The sequence below is a fragment of the Corvus kubaryi genome, unplaced genomic scaffold (genome assembly GCF_017639235.1).
Source record: "Corvus kubaryi isolate FWS band 111438036 unplaced genomic scaffold, C.kubaryi_AGA036_p1.0 37398, whole genome shotgun sequence".
Lineage (NCBI taxonomy): Eukaryota > Metazoa > Chordata > Aves > Passeriformes > Corvidae > Corvus > Corvus kubaryi.
Window position 1 is genome coordinate 10,917,439 of NW_024581137.1, and position 18,644 is coordinate 10,936,082.

An 18,644-nucleotide genomic window follows, 5' to 3' on the forward strand; every position below is an offset into this window, starting at 1 on the left:
TGGTCTGAGTCCCTTTTGGTAATATCCCCTGTACCTGACATTTTCTCTAGCCAATCTACACATCATCTGAGCCAGGTGTGTTGAAGTCCTTCTTTTACAGAAATGTTAGAGTCAAATAATTTGGAAATTTGCTATAAGAAACTGCAAGGAAAAAGAAGTGGCTCCTTACAGAAGGTGGATGTTTATCTCACAGCAGAGTGAAATCTGTTGACAGAGCAGTTTTACTCTGCATACTAAACAAAATAGCTACATTTTATAAGGCTTGCGGGATTCAAACTGGCTTGATGGCTCATTCCAACTCTGTTAATACCCTGTATTACTTGTAGTAGATCTAATAATATCGTTAACACCAGTGTAAAAAAAGGGATAGAGAACAGCAAGCAATATTTTTTTTGTTTATTGCTAGCACAGTAACAATATAGCAAACAACTGATGCCTGAAAATGAGGGCTTGGTTATATGGTCGGTCAGTGAATTAGGGTTGAGAAGTGTGTCTCACTTGTTCATTTCTCCTGGAAAATAGTTAAGAGTGGGAAGGTACAGAACCAATCTCCTCATCGGCCCCACACTGCACAGGAGCCTCTGCTGCTGTCAGGGATGGTTAATAGTGTCTGAGAAAGCACCAAGACCAAGCATGTTGGGAAATTACCTGATGTGTGCATTCTGGGGGCTCAGCAGCTCCTGCTTCATTCTTCCCATCCGCTTCTACTGAGCCCTGCTGACTGCCGATGTAGACAAGCTGGAGAATCAAGGGGAAAATTGTTCCTGGATACCAGGGAGCACTTAGGAGCCTGAATACAGTACTCTGCAACTAGGACACATGTCTTTGTAATTGCAAAGCTAGGGATTATAAAACAGCTCAAATCACTTACATCTTTCTGATTTTCATGGGAAGTTCTTAAACAGAAATTGTAGAAAAGCATTGGGTGCTTATCAAATAAAGTCCTGGTGAGGGCAGGTGCAATTGCCACTCACAGAAAAAGCAGAATGAATTTGAATAACTGTTCTTTTGCTGCCTCCTGTTTTCTGCTTATAGCAGCTAAAGAGCTGTAGTACAGGGGAATTAGGAATGGAGGAGTGCTGATAACAGAGCTTCCAGATCCCTTGAAGCTTGAACATTCAGTGACTTGGAGGAAAATTGAGATTGTGCTGCAAGATACAGGAAAAAAGGTTAATCAAGCTCTGAGATTGAGCTATTGCACTTATCTCTACCTTGCCTGTGGGGTTAGTATGTGCAGTCACTGAGAGTCTGTGTGACTGATAAAAAGCCTTTAACTAGAAAAAAAGATTTCCCCCTTACTCTAATTTCAAACCACAGGAACATCCTGGCTTTAATATCAAGGATTCATGTTTCTGAAGTGTCAACATTGTGAAGGCTCCTGATGGTACCACAAGTCTAGAAAACCTCCTGTGCTTCTGCGAATGTTATTTTTATTTAAGTGAAAGCTAAATTGCAGCCTTGCTTACAGTGGAGAAAATTTGAAAGTCTTAAGAGATTTATTTCAAATATGTTTCTTAAAGCCTTTTTGTGCTTGGCTTAGGGGTTGTTTCAGTCTCAATACGTGATTTTTCACTGAAGAGTTGAAGTATTGAGTGTAGGACAACCTTAGCTGCAGGGTTTTTTTCCAAAGTTTTGTAGTGTTTCTTCATAAGGTTTAACTTTGAAATCATTCACTCTGCAGAAATAAAGTATTAAGTAATAAAATTTGCATACATTCCTCTCTATTGAAAGATTTGATTTCCACCTCAGGTGAACGCTCTATTAGGAGTTGTGGCATCACAAGTGCATTAACTCAGTTTACAGCAGACCAAAATCAGACATTTATATTACATGCCTATTACATACATTTGAAATCTTGCAGTAAAAGAACGGGGATAATCCACACCAAATTTCAAAATGAGGAGATGGTACTATTTAAGTAAGGGAAGTGATGCTTGCTCAGCTGTAGCCTAATAATTACTTAAGCTTTTATGGTTTTATTGTTTATACAATATGTATAACAACCAGCCCTTGCGCTTGCTTGGGCCAACTTTTCCTAAGTAAACAATCACATACCATTACCCTATTTCAAATTCTTTCATGAGCCTAATATGAGAAAGGAAAGTTGGATCTGATTTTAAAACCTGATGCCAATCTTCTATGGCCCTGTATACTCTCTCTTACGCATGAAGGGCACAAAACATGCTGATCTGAGAGGTATTTTTAACAGTAAGTGTGTAATTAGCAGTGCAAAATGCTAAATATTGCCAATATTCTTCATTTTCTCAGAGTCACTTCTGTACACAAATAACCTATTTGGGATGTAATAGTCCCAGACTTCCACTGGTGTTTTAGGTATGCAATGCAAGCCAAACATGTAGGTGTCTTCCAGTCTGAATGCAAATGGGCATGAAATCTGTGTTTGGCTAAAGACAAGGATGCCCATCTTGTCTGGGAATTATTGAACTGCATGAAAACAGGATGGTTCTCAAAGAATTTCAGAGAGGGCTATCAGCTTGTGCAGAGATGCCTGCCAAATCTGTGAAGGTAACTTTCTCAACTCATTCTTGGATATGTGTCCTATGTACATTCTGTGAGGGAATGTACAGAATATGCACAGTTTCATGCTCACCGTAGAGTTTCTGCGTAGAGTTCATGTTTGGGCATGTATGGCCTGAATTCTGGACTGTTCTTCCTTGGAAAACTTGACTTTTCTGCTTGGGGGAGGAAAGGCTGCTAGTAGATTCCTCAACTGGTAAATAGCTGTGCACAGGAGAATGGGATAAGGACACTAAATGCAAAGCTTCTTAGAATGTACTATATACATGGTCCAAACTAGCAGGACTGTTGTTTCATGATAAAACAAATATTGCACAGCTTAGGTTTCCTTCTCTGGCAGGAGCAGCATTTTGAAATTTAAATAGCTTCATGTGGGACTGTAGAAATGGATGGCAAATCAATAATGGATGCCATTTCAGTCACCTCGTGGTGTTGTAATTCTCTGTGTTTTGCTACACTAATTAGGTCTGACTTCAGTGAGAAACATTTCAGGAGCAAGGGGGTGAATTATTGCTGTGTCCTGGCTGTCACTGGGGAGATGAAGTAATCTCAGAACTGAATAACCTCAGTGATTTCAAGAGCCTGTAACTTAACATTCAAGAGGAAGAGGGAAGGTCTCACATTCTGATGGTGCATTTTACAGTGAGTTTTGGGCTCAATCAGTTCATGTCTCAGACTCCAGATCAAAGAGCATCAGAAACCATAAACTGCACTTACCTCATAGCTAGCATTTAATTACTTAATTGCTCTTATTTTCGCATTGCCCTAGAGACTGAGAGTTTCCTGCAAATAGGTATTTCCTTCATTTGGATCCAGGGCTCCTTCCCTGAATCCAGAGTGAGTTGTGGGTGAGGTAGGTGCATGTGGGATGGGCTCCAGGCTCTGATGGCTCCCTACTCCCAAAGTCACTGTGGAGGAACAACTCAGGAAGTAGAATGCAGTTTACTTCCATGTAGCAAACCCAAACATTGTTAACTGGAGGCAATGGCAGCTCCTTGCCCATTTATTTGACTCTGGGATTTTATTGTGAAACATTGGGTAGAGAGCTGTTGTCTCCCTCTCCAGGAACAAGCTACTTGTTTCTGAAGGTGGAAGAGCGGCTTCCCCCCAGAGTGTCTTGACTCTCCTCTCCAACAGCATGCTGTCAGCCACATCATAAAGAAAACAGATGGATCAGGAACAGAATCTAGGGAGAGCAAGTGCTCTGAGGCCACTAAGTCAGTGTGACGTACCAGTTCTACGCTTTTTTGGGAAAGCATGTGAACTCCTTCCCTTTATATTAGTGTGAATTATGATTCCAAATAATCATTGCTTCTAACATAAACAGTTTCTAATATAAACCATTCCTGCTGGTTACCACAGACAGCCTGAGAGGCATGGAAAATTTCAGTTGTCACATCACAGTCACCCAGAGAATAGCAGTGGTGATTGAAATTATTTTGCAGTGGTTTGAATAATGCTGAGTGAAAGGTGATACAGAATTATTGCACTTCAGAGAGGGCAATAGCAGAAGAAGCAGACTCAGAGCTGGCTTTCCTTTTACCTGGCCTCTCCCTGTGGGATGTCGGAGCTGACAAACCCACTGATTTGTGTGGCTAATTTCCTAATCCTTTCTTTGCCTCATCCAGTGCCCTTTGCAGCCTTATACCAAACTGGGGAGGAGGATGGATGAGAGGATGGCTAATATGGCACAAGAGAGTTTACAGATAAAGAGTTCGAGCTAACAACTCTAAGTTAGTAATGCTTTATTGTGGTGCTTGATCATCTGACAATCAACACACAATACAATAAACAAGAACATATGTGAATGTGTGTTAACTAGTATTAATTAATGCATTAGCTATCAATTGGCCAGCTAATTACACTCTTACTGCTGTTAAGACTTCTTTCCTTTAAAAAAAATAAATGAAAGTAGAATTTCTTAGTCAAAGCTAATCAAATGCATATAATCTTTGTTTCTGCCAAATTCAAAAAAATTAAGTATATCAAATATATTTACTGAATTCAGTTGGCGTGTACCACCATATAACAGCTGTTCCTGTAATGGTTTTACAGACTGCTTAAGTACTGTTAGAGGGTGAATAATACTCTAAGTTCCCATATGCTTGACTACAAGGATATATTCTCCAATGCATACAACTTTCAGCAATGCTTCTTTGCTTCATACCTGCAAATAGAGACCAAAAGAAGCATTCATTAGTGCTATCAAGTTTATTGTCCATCAGAAAATATATGTAGCGTAGGTTGTTTTCTGATTGGGATGTCTTTTTTTGCTCGGAAATTGCTGGTTAAATTCTAAACTTTATTAAATTAGAATTTAAATTCTAAATTTTATTGTTCAGGTGGTTCAAGGCCTGATGGTAGCTCCCAGGTTCACTTGGCAACAACACACCCCAAAACCAGCAACCTTGCATTGCTTTTAAAGTAGAAAAAAATTGTGATTATAACTGTTTTATTTGCTGCAGCTGCAGAAACTGAAACGATCCCTCTCCTTCAAGACTAAAGGCTTGCGGAGTAAAAGTGCGGACAATTTCTTCCAGAGGACTAATAGTGATGTGAAATTGCAAGTAGACTTGATGCCTGAGGTGAGCACAAGCACTGGGCAGCTCCCCAACTCAGAGACCCATGTGTCTTCACCCACCAGAGTCCAGCAGCTGCCAGAAAACAAGACTCACATCTTCCAGGAGCACATCTTCAAAAAACCAACCTTCTGTGATATCTGCAATCATATGATTGTTGGTAAGAAACCTTTTTTTTTAAATCTCATTGTGTGTCCATGCTAGAACTTGCAGGGTGACCTTTCTCTAACTTCTGTGAGCCCAGATGTCTACTTGAGAATATTCGTGCAGAGAAGTTCTGGACTTACATCATATCTGCCACAGGCTAGCACAAGTTCTATATTGGTTGACAGATGTCTTGCCTTGTAGACACATATTGTTATCACAAATTACAGGTGAGGGATTCAGCTAGAATCAAACTCCTCTGTCATTCAGGTTATACTGAGCACCAAGCACAAGTTCTGTTTTATGCTACACTAGAAGCAGCAGAAATCCGTATTGCAAATATGTCCACTATCCTCACTCTTTTCCACACCAGTAATTTAAACTCTCTTGCTCCTCGTGTCTGCCCTCATAGCCCACATGGCCCCCAATTCCCTTTCACTGTGGTGACCATGCCTACCTTCCTAAGCTGTCCCACATATGACCTAAGGGACAAGAAGTAGCATCTTCGGGGTGGTAGGCTCTTATCTGAGAGTGTGTGTGTGTGCGCACGCGTTGGCTGTCTAGGGGGAATATTTTGGGACACCGGGTCAAAACCCAAATGTAACAGCTGAATTTACACTGCAGACTTTCTTGGGATTCTTCTACCTGATGCCTGCTCTGCACAAAACCTCATATTAACTTTATACCCTTGAAAGACAGGCCTCTCTGCTCACTGAAACTGTCCATGAGTATGTAAGTTCCTGCCAGGGACTGAGTGACAGACACAGAGGAGCTAATTTTGTTATTGTCTCTAGTGTGCAGAAAAAAACTTCATGCTGAGCCCCTCTTGTAAGGTAATTTTCAGTGCAGTGTGAAGATCTAAAAAGCCAGCCTTCATGCAGATAACCTATGGGGCTGTGCAAGGAGATGTCAAGAGAGAAGTGCAAGCACCTGGAGGTGTAGAACGTGCATGGCCACCACAGTGGGAAGCTGCAGGAGTTGCTATTCAGAAATCTGATCCTAGAAACTCACATCCTCATGGATAGTGCTGTGCACGTGATTTGGTCTTCTTGCTTACTTACCATCTCTTTGTCCCAGCACAGTAGAGCAGGAATAATTTCAATGGCAGTTTACCAATGTGAAAGTGAGTGACACGATTTCCAAGCTTTTAGGCAGGACGAGGAGTTAAACACTGATTTAGCTTCATGTAGAAGTAGTACAGGTCTTTGGGTATAAAATATTGCCAGTAATTTCTACAGCTTACTGTAAGAAACTTATGTCCCTTAGCATGGAAGTCATTGCCTTTTAGGTAACAATATGGTAAGTTCTTGAAAGATGCTGAACGGACTGCTCAAGATTTTTCAGATGAGGGTGCTCAGTGTTCCCCACATGGGTGAGGAATTTGTGTTCTTTGGAAAAGGCAGCTGTCTACAGAACATTACATCTCATGCAAGACAATCTTGCTTCCATAAATTAACTTATATTCTCACTGCACCACAGCTGTACTGAATCCAAGGAAACTGAGGAATTTTAATCCCAAATTTTTCATGTAATTTTCCAGTCTTTTAAGGTTTTTTTCTACTTGAAGTGGTAAAATAAATGAAAGACAGAAGCAGTAAAGTATCAGTATCAGGGAAGTTCACAGTCCAGAGATTGACAGGAAGTCTGGGAGAGCAGTTAGTTTATATATGGAAAAAGGCCCAGAATTTGTCTCCTTCAGTAATGTGGATGGATGCTCTATCAAAGCTTATTTTCACAAATATATCCTGCAAATATAAGTTCTTTGAATTTCTGGCAGCTTCTTGTGAAGTTGTATAGAGATTAATATCATCACAAATCTGCATGACTCAGCAGTACTGTTTCAAAATACTGCTGCTCATGACGGATTATTGCTGGCAGAAAACTTTGCAGAGAGTAAATCCAGTTCATAAACACCCATGCCCTTCTCCTTTGCTGGGCAATCTGTGTCCGCCTGGAATAGGAAAGTCCTGAAGCACAGCCCTAAGCTTCAAAACATCAGCTTTAACCCCCCCATGCTTTCTGAAATTTTTTCTGTTCTCTCTGCTGAGGGCTTCGCTTTTCTCTTCTGTATCTCAGCCACTTCGATAGCTAAAGAGGCCTTTTATAATTGCTGCAGAAACTAATGTGACCTATTTTGTCTGGTAGCAGTCTGAGTCAGGTGAATTGCTCTGACCTCCTCCAGCTCATCTTTGCTTGGAGGTAAGGCAGAGAAGATGTTGAGAGTTTTACCTTGTAATGCCTTAGAGTATAGATGCCCTGATTTTCATAGACAAATGTCTTCTCTATTCCTGCAATCTTCTCTCTTTGATCCTTACTGCAGTCATGTGTAGTTTTGCTGTACTGTATTTTAAGCAGCATGGTAGATTTAGGTATTACTGTTTGCTGTTCAATTAATCCATATAAGTTGTGCAACTGTGGTTATAGGAATAGTGAAACGAAACAGGCAGCTTTCAGGAAACCCTGTCAAGCCTGCTCCCAAAGACAGACTGAAAAAGCCTCACTTCTGTTCAGGGACTCTGAATTTATGCTTGAAACATGGAGCCTATTTGTTCTCTCCATTTTTATTTTTCACAGACAGTGACATTTAAGAACAATGAGTCTATGACTTTAAATTCCTCATTGATGAGAATAAAGGCAAAGACAGATACATGTTTTGAAGACTGGAGGAAAGAGTCCAGGAAAATTGTGTCTTGACTTTAGATGGTTTCAGTTTTGCCACCAAGAATGTTTCCAGGCTCACCTTAAATGGCTCTCTGATCTATGAACTAAGCAGCTCTGTTTGGTACGCGGCAGTGTAATGAACAGTGCACAGCATGAATGTGCACCAACTGCTTCAGTCTCACTCGTGCGACAGAATCTCTCTGTAGCTTCAGAGTGAACAGGACACTTGGAGCACAGGCAGCAGGTTCCCTATGCTGCTCTTTTCCCAGCCAAATGAAAGAATTTGAAACATTATCTTACTACAAAAAAATACGTGCACCGTCTTTGATTCCTGGACACTGTGAGCCAAATATTGCCTTTGGGATGCAGTATAATCAGTATATATATATATATATATCAGTAAATTTACTCTTTCAAATGTTTTTCATGCATCCCAGAGTGCAATGCAACATATTCACAAGAAAATCTGTTTATTGATTTGATTTCAAAAAAGAAAAAAGAGTATTAATAGTGTGCTTCATACCTCACTTCAGAGGCAGGAGTCAGAGTGTTCCTACTAACTGTACTAGACTGGAACTCAAGTGCCACCTCAGTAAACAGAAGAAAAATTTCATACAGAAGCAGTAATTTTCTGACAAATTAAATAATGGAGGAAATTTCCCATTTGAGGGAGCTTTGAAGAGTGCAAGCAGAATCCATTTTACAGCATCTAATACTCCAATAAAATCATCAGTTCTAATAATGAATTCAACAGTAATAATTCACATAATTTCAGACCAAATCAATAGTGTGTTGGAGCAGACTCTGTACTCCTCTCTCCCACTCACTGTTTTGCTGCCGTGAGTGCCTAGCATCAGTTCGTTTAGGACTGAGGTTTCAGCTCCATGGAGGGCTACATATTTTCCTAAACATATCCACCCTTGAACATCCTCTCACAGTATGTCTCTTAGAAAACCATTAATTTACTGGGTTTAGTAGTAGTATTTATTACTATTTTAATATCTAACCCCAGCAAGGGAAAATTTTGATAATCAAAGTGTCTTGTGGAATGCATTACTAGATCATCATTTAGGAGGCACTGGATTTATGGGGTTTTTATTTCACATCACAGTGAAAAGAAAACCAAGTCAGAATACCTCTGAGTTTGCTTCATGTTATCTACCACTTTCTGTGTTTAGCAAGAATGTGGTACGCTTTGGCAATGGCAAGTTAGGGGAGGAAAATTGCCTGGCACCAGCAAAAATAGATACAGTTAAATTAATGTTGCATCAGATTACAGTCTTAAACTATGCTGATCAGAAGCAAGTTCTTGCTCTTCTTCAGTCTCTGGTGTGTCATCAATCATCTCTGTGACACTTCACTGTTGAAGAAAACAGAATGTCAGTACTCTATAGTTGAAAAACATTGTGTATTTTTTAAGAAAAACCTCCATCTGTAGACTTCTCAACGTTTTACTCATTTCCAGATCATTTCCTGTGCTGATTCACATGGAAAAAATGTTATTTTCCACATATTCCAAGAATATTACATGTAATTAATATATTCCCATCTTGGTCAAATATAAGTAATGCAGCAAAAAAGTAAGGCGCCTTGCTTTTAAGAATATATTGCTTTAAAGTCAATCTTTTAAAGCTGTGTTTTAAAGAAATAGATGCTCATTTATAACATCACACGTTTCTTTGTGTTTCTAAAGTGTACTTAGCTGTTTCACTCCATTCTTAACTATGGTACAAAATTTTAACCAGACACCTGGTGTTTTGGCATACCTGTCAGAGCATGTTTGCCTGGAACAAACTTGCAGAAAGACCAGAAAAAACTGTGGTCTGCAATGCCCAGTAATAGTCAAAACCAGGTACTTCTGGATCATGCCACCCCTGGCTTAGGTACCTGAGATACATGCATGTATAGATGTTCTCAGAGCAACCAGGTTTCTGGTTTGGATGCAGATTCTCTGGACCTTTGCAGCTCTGGAGGTAAATAACTCAGTACCTGCCTTCTCAGGGAACTAACCAAATTCCACTTAGAGAAACCTGTGGAAAACAAATAAGCTAGTAAAAAAGATAAAACCAAAATATAGCTGTAGCATAATTTCCTTTCAGTCTATTAATCAATAGTGCTTAAGCAGTGAAATTTTGTTATCCCTTCAGTATTGACTCACTCCTATCACCGTCTGTTCCGGTTTAGCCAGTCATTCTGGAGTTTCAGACAGCCAAAAAAGTACCATGAATAATTCTTTCTCACTTCATCTTTTAAAAGCCGCCTGTATTTCTTTATTTCTCTGTGCAGTTGTGGCTGCTAGAACTTTCAACCACTTTTATCCCCAAAGCTGTATTGAAACATCCTCCAGAAAGTTAGGCTCAAAGCTGATAAATTGGCAAGGTTTTCAAATGCAGGAATAAAGGAAAGAAAGAGGTCTGGATTGAAGCCATGGTTCCCCTTTTGTATTAGATCCTGCATTTGAATTTCTTCTCTTAGACTATCAGTAACTGCGACTAATAAGTACTGGAAAAACTCCATGGTTAGAGGAAGTGTTTATATAACTGTAATTTATGTGGATGTTTATTAAATATAGAAAAATTTCACAGGAACTATGACACAGTGCTTTCTGCCTCCAGTCTGATCAGCTCACTCCTAAAAAATACGCTTGAATTTTTTTAAGCTTGCTGCCTCACTTCATTAAGTAGGCATTCTGGTTTGGTCCAAACCTGCTATGCTGCCTATATGCAGCATTATCCAGGTAGACAAAGCTGCAGTAAACAGTCACAGATGGATCACCACTTCTTGGCAGCTAGACAAAGTAGAAGTACTCTTGGAAGCGTGACTCTAACTGACTGCTTTCCCAAGGCTATGGTGGTTTGGAAGATTCCTTGGACAGAGATCTTGGAAAAACCAAAACCAAAAAAGGGCATTTTTATTTATCTTGCAGGATGAAGGAAAAAATAATGTTATTTATTCAGTCCTGCCCTCCACTCTTCCCAGTCTCTCTAGCGTCTCCCAACACAGATGATCTTGAGGGAAGAGCTTCATCAGTATGGAAGTTGCAGGGAAGGGTAAAGAACTTCCAGTGAGGAGGACATACTCCTAGAGCAGGACTTGTGTAGTCACAGCCGAGCCTTCCCACATCTACTTTCCGGATGACAAACTACTGCTACTACTATATCAATTTCTGTGTGAATGGTGTTTGTTATTAAGACTTTTCCCATGGAAAGAGGCTTTCAAAAGCAGACTCCTTTTGTTTTGATTGTGAGGAAAATCCATGAAATTATGCCTGACCAATATGACTGCCCTTCTGTGATGGCATGACTGGCTGGGTAGATGAGGGGAGAGTGGTGGATGTTGACTACCTTGACTTCAGCAAGACTTTTGACATTGTCTCCCCTAACATCCTCATAGGCAAACTGAGGAAGTGTTAGATGAGTGGACATTTATGTGGATTGAGAACTGGTTGAATGGCAGAGACAGAGAGTCTAGATGGACACTCACTGCTAGTGGTGTTCTCCAGGGGTTGGTACCAGGTCCAGTCTTGTGCAAATTATTCATCAATGACCTGGATGAAGATGCATCCTCAGCAAGTTCACTGGCATTACAAAACCACGAGGAGTGGCCAATACCCCAGAGTCCTGTGCTGCCACCTAGTGAGACCTGGACAACCTGGAGAGTTGTACGGAGGGGAAGCTCCAGAAATTGAGCAAAGGCAAATGCAGGGTCCTGCACCTGCGGAGGAATAATCCCAGACACCAGCACAGACTGGGAGCTGACCTGCTGGAAAGCAGTTCTGCCAAGAACGATTTGTGGGTCCCAGCGGAAAACAAGCTGTCCACGAGCCAGCAGTGCCCTTGTGGCCCGGAAGGCCAATGGCATCCTGGGGTGCATTAGGAAGAGCATTGCCAACAGTGCAAGAGAGGTGATCCTGCCCCTCCACTCAGGCCTGGTGAGGCCACGTATGCTGTGTCCAGTTCTGGGCTCCTTGGGCAAGAGATACATGGAGCTCCTAGAGCAGGTCTGCTGGAGGGCTACAAAGATGACTGGGGACCTGGAGCACCTCCCTTAGAGGACAGGCTAAGGGAGATGTGTCTGTTCAGCCAGGAGTAAAGGCAGCTAAGAGGGGATCTCATCAATGTCTATACGTACCTGAAAGGGGGTGTTCAAGAGGATGAAGCCAGGCTCAGTGGTGCCCAGGGAGAGGACAAGGGGCAACAGGCACTCATCTGGCCATTATCCTGTGCAACCTGCTCTAGTAGAACCTGATTCAGCAGGGAATTGCACTAGATGATCTCCAGATGTCACTTCCAATCCCAGTCAGCCTGATTCATTGAAAAAGCGCCATTGTATAACCTTTTCAATAACTGGTACCAGGTGCCATCCCATATATTACTAAATGATCCACAATCCCTGTCTCTACCTCCTCATTCCCTCCACTAAATTTACTCCTGTATTTAGGAGACTTCATTTCAGTATATGACAATGCATAGCTCTGGGCACGTAAATCTTCTTCTTACTCTTTTCAGAGTCAATATGAGTGAGAATTGCTTAAGTAATCTCTGACCTGCTGTATTAAGGTTTAGGGCAAACAAAAACATGGTCATCTGGACTCTCCAAAATTTCCAAACAGTGGATAGTTTGTCTGTTAAAATAAATAAAATGGTAATAAACAGATATAAAGATGCAGAAACACATATGGTATGCGCAGTACAGGTGTACTCCATCTACTTCTACTCCTATTTTTGATAAACATGACAAAAAGTATCCAATTCGCACAGCCCCACATTTGTAGAGAAGCTACAGGGGGCTACACATTATCCCTGCATTAAATTATTATTTTGCTTTGTTAACAAAGAGTTAAACACACTTTAAAGCAAATATTGAAAAGCAAATATTTAGTTTCTTTATCCTCTGGGAGGGCTTCCTCCTCTGAGATGAGGCAAAAATGTTATCAGTAAATTGGATAATCAAGAACTGCTTAGCTGAGAAAAGAGGGTGGAAATATATTTTAAATTCTAATTTGTCCTTGAACAGCATCAAACATGTTTCACATTTGTTACTAGATAATTTTCAAGCTCACTTTAATTTGGGGGAAATTGCTATTAATATGAAACTGCAGTTAATCCTTAGTCAAAAGAGACTTTAAAAAATGTTGACCAACATTTGCTGTTTAATTAGGTGGAAAACAATAAACATTTCTAGAACATCTACAATTAGTATTTAAATGTGATGTTAGCCATGGTGGTTTTTAACCAAAAAGTACATTAAAAAACCACCAAACACCCTTCTCAGTAGTGAGCAGGCTCCTGGTACCATTGCTCCTGGTATCAACTCTAGTGAATAACATAATGGAAAGCTCAAGGTTTTTTAAAGGCCAAGTAATGAAGCAGAATGCAAGTGGGGTTTTAATGTCCTGCTATGTACTTTTCCAGAGCTCACATGGGACATCAGGTGTTTACAGATAAGGAAATTAAGTGCATCTTCTTTAGAGCTGACCTTCTTGTAAGAACATTATTTTTCTCTTTAGAGTCCTTGTCTATCAGAGTGTCACTGTTATGTGGATAATTATAATGCTGAATAGCCGACAAAAGCATTATCTAGAAGCAAAATTATTAGAAGCTTTACCTTACTATGAGTTGTAGAAGTCTTAAAATGAGGCGCTCAACAGAAATGCTTTTGCAGGAAGTAGAGCACTGCCATCATGTAGAGTAAAATGCCTACCCACATTTGCTTGTTGCTGTCCTTAATATAGAAGGATGTCTCAGAGAGCAGTGATCCTTGTGGCTCACATGGAGCATCGCATGTTTTGCTGCTTTGGTAATAGGAATGCAAGTAACTGCAACTTCACCAATGCTCTTCTCTGAACTGCCAAAATTTTAGTTTTCCAGGTATACACAACCCAGAGCTGTTTTCCTCTTCAACATAAGTTTATCTTGTACACTGAAGGATGCTGCAAACACATGGCCTGACTTCTAATTCTGAAGACATGGTCTGTTAAAAATGACATGCAGTTGAAAATTATGATTTCATTGTAGTTTCCTTTATAATATGCAGGGAGTGATCTGTGTTTATCTGCACGTCTGTTTACAGCAGCAAGGTGAGATGTTGTCTGTCTTGCAGTGTTTATTACACTGTAATAAATTCCAACGTGGGGAGCATCTGGGTACCAGGTTTTATTGAAGAAACAATGACATTACAGACTTTACCCTATTTATTTTTTCTCACACTAACTCGCTCCCTCCCCACCACCCTTTCATTCCCTAAGTTTCCCCTTCCCTGCAGGGGGCGTCACTACTAGTGGCATTGGACAGAAAGTCACGTTTGTTCCTGCTGTGATGCTGCTTGCAGTTGCCCATCTCAGACACAGTCCCTCGGCATCCCCTGGCATTGATGTCCATCACTGATGTACAACATTGATGTCCATCATCTTCAGGATCTTCCTGCATTTCCCAGATGCCTCCCAAGGCCAGGATCTTCACCTTCTTCTTCGGCCTCCTTCTGCTTTCTGAGACCACTTCTTCCTTTCAGGAATTCATCTCCTGGGAGCAAATCTTCTTTCTGGAAACCACGTTCCCAGTTCCTCCAGTCTAAATAATATATGGGCATAAGAACAGCACATGATCAGCCTTTTAACTAGTGCTCTGGTCTCCTGTCTCTTTATTAACTGGAGGATTTGGGATACACCGCTTTTTTTAGCCTACGTATCATCAACATTTCCAGCAGCCAAGAGTGGTTGCAGCTTGCAAGTAGCAGCCTTCTGCCTGAGAGTTCAGGGGTTCAGTTTCAGGGGTTCCGTTTCATACATTCACCCACACACTTACACAGCAGTTACCTGCTGCCTGCTCCCGTTCACAATTTCAGCAGTTCTTTACTTATGACAGCTCCTAAATCTTAGTATCTGTATTGACATTTAGCTGTGTGCCAGTACGTTCTGGCACACTGATCTGCTTTTTGCTGGACTTTTGGTATACGTTATAGCTTTGTATGCTGCACAACTGTGCAACAGACTGATACAGCTGCCGAGTCTTTTGCTACTCCTATGGGTTTCCCTACCCCTGATAGTGGTAGCACAATTGTGGTTGATGTTAATTAAGGTTTTTGGACAACAAACCATGTATCCATGCTGGTGCAAAACACATTTGTAGATGAGAAAATGTATGGCTTGTGTTGGTTTGGCTTGTTCCTATGGGAATCCAGGGTGAATTCAGGTAATGCAAATACTGTCTAGCCTTGGACAGCTTATAGGTAATGCACTGAATTATTTCTGTTGATAGACAAAATCCTAAAAAGAAGATTTTTGGTGGTTTTGATTTAATGATATAAATACTTAGACATAGAGTGAAGCTCCAGCTTAATGTCCCTGGTTTTTTCACACCCCAGATTGACCCCTGGGTAGGTAATGTTCTTTTTGCTTTGCTGAGCTACATAAACTTCTGTACAATCATTTGACAGAAGTTTTTCTTACTCATTTAATTAGTAATTGATGCCACATGGAAGTGTACCTGTAGGTGTGCTTTAGGCCAGTACTGCTATGTGTCAAGTAATGAATTCTTTCAGACCATAACAGTGAAGGCTGAGACTGCCTCTTTGAGAAGATGACAGTAGTTAATGAAGTGTTTTTACTGCCCAACCTGTGTGATTTCACTGAAATCGGTAACTATTTCTGGAAAAAAAATATTCATTTCCTCCACACACACACACCCCCCCCACCACCCACACCCACCCTCCCCCCACCCCACCCCAACTGGCACTTGGTGTGAAAGGGGTCACTTGAATGTTTTTCCATTGGTTGGAAATTGGGAAGAATTCACAGAAAACATGATTAGATATTGGAAGGGGCTGCCCAGGGAAGTGGTGGAGCCACTGTCCCTGGAAGTGTTTAAGGAAAGCCTGGATGTGGCACTCAGTGTCATGGTCTGGTTGACGGGGTGGTGTTAGGTCATAGGTTGGACTTGATGATCTCAGAGGTCTTTCCCAAACTAATTGATTCTGTTATTCTGTGATTCCATATTTCCCACATGGAAAAGAAACTGAAACACATTTTGCTATAAAATGTGGTTGTAAAATTATGAAAGGTAGAAGCACACTGTGGCTAACTGTAGAAACAACTTCCCTGAAAACTGATCCCACCAAACTGGTATAACTACCCAGTTACTTATGGTGAGCTCCCTCTAGTCCAAGCAAATCATGCTGTTGATTACACCTGTAGCTTCTGATGAGGTCCTCCTTAGCTATGTGTGATCCAAGGGAAGAAATGGGTTTGGAACAGAAATCTGTCCATGTGGCCAAATCCTGACCAAGCACTAGATTTTAGCCACATGTAGTTATCTTCTGTTGTTCCACTTCCCATGTCCATCACTAGTTACTGTAAAATGGAAAAAAAGAGGGAGGAAGAGTGGTCCTGGTAAGTCACCCTTCAGTATTTTGCCCCATTACCGCAGGCACTGCCAGTCAGTTTGTGCTAACACAGACCTGCAACAACACTGGGAGGCTGTGCTGGTGAGGGAGTGGTTTTACTGCAGGAGGAAAGAGCCAAAACCCTCAGTAAGTCTGAAACAACAGAAGGCCAGTGAACAACTGTCTATATATATACCATGGGGCTTTTTGGGCTTTTTAACTAAACAGTTTATAGTTCTAATTGATTTTCCTGATCTTCTGGCAAATAGCAGTCTCTCATTTCAAGCCCACTGATGACGATGGAGCCACATAAGCAACAGGCTATGTTGAAAATCCATTAGCAGAGCAGAGAGGACGTTAAATCCCTTTGCTGAGGACAGACTGTTCTTTTGTTCTGTAATTCTTTTCCCACATTTTCAGCAAGCTCAAAGTCCTGGTCTTCATTTCACATCATAGTTTTTGTTCGGATTTCTGGTTTCTGTTTTCCAACTCCTCTGTAATGGTGCAAGGCCTTTGGAAGATAAATGCTTTGGCACATGTGAGCAGCCCTACTAATTTCAACTGCTTTTTCAAAGCATTTCAAAACACAGGAAAAAAAAGGCTGCAACTGGGCAACTTTTCATTTCAACACGTGTAAGAACACAGGTGCAGATAACCTGAGCCTGTCAAAACCGAGATCTTGTTTGAAATCTGACTTTCATCATCTTCATTCATCTCAAGAAGAGTTACTTAAGATGCTATGTTTACTAATACTGCAGAGACCAAGATCAGGCATTCATCTCTGCTTGTCCTCATTTGAGATAATGCATAAAGCCTAATTTCTCCATGTTCCCTTGTCCTGTTCAGCTCTGGCACCAACACCTCCCATAGGCAAGTCTATGCCTATCTTCCCTGAACTATTTTCCTTCTCAGCAAAGCAGCCCAGTGCAAAGACTTATAAGCACAGGCTCATCAATTTTGAAAATTATCTAGAAAAGTAGATGTTGATATATCAGTGTCAGTTAGTTCAGAGCAAAGAACGTTAGACATGATTTAGCGTGTTTAGAGCACTGGGACTTTTTCTTTCAATAATAGCTGTTAGTTTATTTACCATGGCTTTCCAGCATCCTAATTAACATTTAGATGATCAAAAACCTGAGATGATATTTTAAGAAATGCGGAGGTGGATATTTCCTTTCAGGGATAGACTTTTATAGCAAAGCTGCTGAATATGTGAAAAGTGCATTTTGAAAAAACTTCTTGTGGCCAAATTTTTAAAAGACTTTATTTTAGCAGGGATATTTTTCATCTCTATAACAGTCTTGCAGAAAAACCTGCCCATTACTGCCTCATTTTTTTCTCAGCATGTCATTTCTAAAGAAAACTATGTCACTAGGAAGTCAGTTCTAATTTTATGCACTGTTTTGTAGCCTGCCTACATGCAAGGCAACTTTTCTTGCTATTTAAACATTGGATATTGTTATGGAGAAACTGGGGTAGGCACTCAAATGGACCCACACCTCTCAGTGACATATAATCTAAAATTTATTCATTTGACAGAATAGGTACCACGTTTGGATATCAAGTCCTACTCTACGGAACGTAAATATACAAGTTCCAGCTTCTCTCCACACCCCATTTGGTTTAGAGTGACACAAGGTGGACTCAAGGGAACAGGACACTTCAGGCAGTCAAGGCATCAGGTCAAGACCTGGCAGCTTGGGCCCAAGTTCAGATGTTCTTCCTCTAGCTCCAACATGTTGTTGGATGTCCCTGTACAGTATAGCCCATCCCAAGAAATTATTGATTTAACACACCCAGAACTCTGTACATTTTGAACTAGCAGATTTAACTGTAAAAAACAACCCAACCCAAACCTTAATAAAGAAAAAATCTCATTATTAAAGAGTAACTCTGTGTCCATCAATTTGAATTCTCCATCAGGCATCAGGCAGCAATGACTTCCAGTGTTCAGCCCTCTAGGGTGGCTGGGGAAATCCGTGTTTAGCCCTTGATCTATAGCTCACCTGATGACCAGCTGAGGATCTGCACCTCTGTACTCTCCAAAATGTCAGTTGGGGCAAGTGATGAGACAGCATCAGTTAAAAAAAAATAATCAGAAGGGTGCCAGGCGTTAGGACAGAGGGTAGTTCCCAAGGTGGCAGGAAACACTTGGGGAGGCTGGAGGCCAAGGAGGGGTGAGAAAAGGACTTCCCAGCTCATTCTTACAAACCTAGTGGTTTGGATGAATTAGGCTCAAGATTTTTACTTGAAAGATCTGGATCTCTCATGTAGAAAATGCCATTTTCTGATCTTCTCACAGCTCTTGATTGAGATAGAGCAGGGGAAGGAGGAGCGCTTGTC

The 18,644-nt window shown here is 40.9% G+C and overlaps 1 protein-coding gene across 2 annotated transcripts in view; it reads left to right on the forward strand.

Annotated features, from left to right (window-relative positions):
* Positions 1 to 18,644, forward strand: part of STAC (SH3 and cysteine rich domain) — a 71,447-nt gene that overhangs the window by 18,667 nt on the left and 34,136 nt on the right. For both annotated transcript variants that reach the window (XM_042043709.1, XM_042043710.1), the window contains exon 2: positions 5,004 to 5,277. In XM_042043709.1, the coding sequence (XP_041899643.1) occupies positions 5,004 to 5,277 (274 nt within the window). The remainder of the gene's footprint in view (positions 1 to 5,003; positions 5,278 to 18,644) is intronic.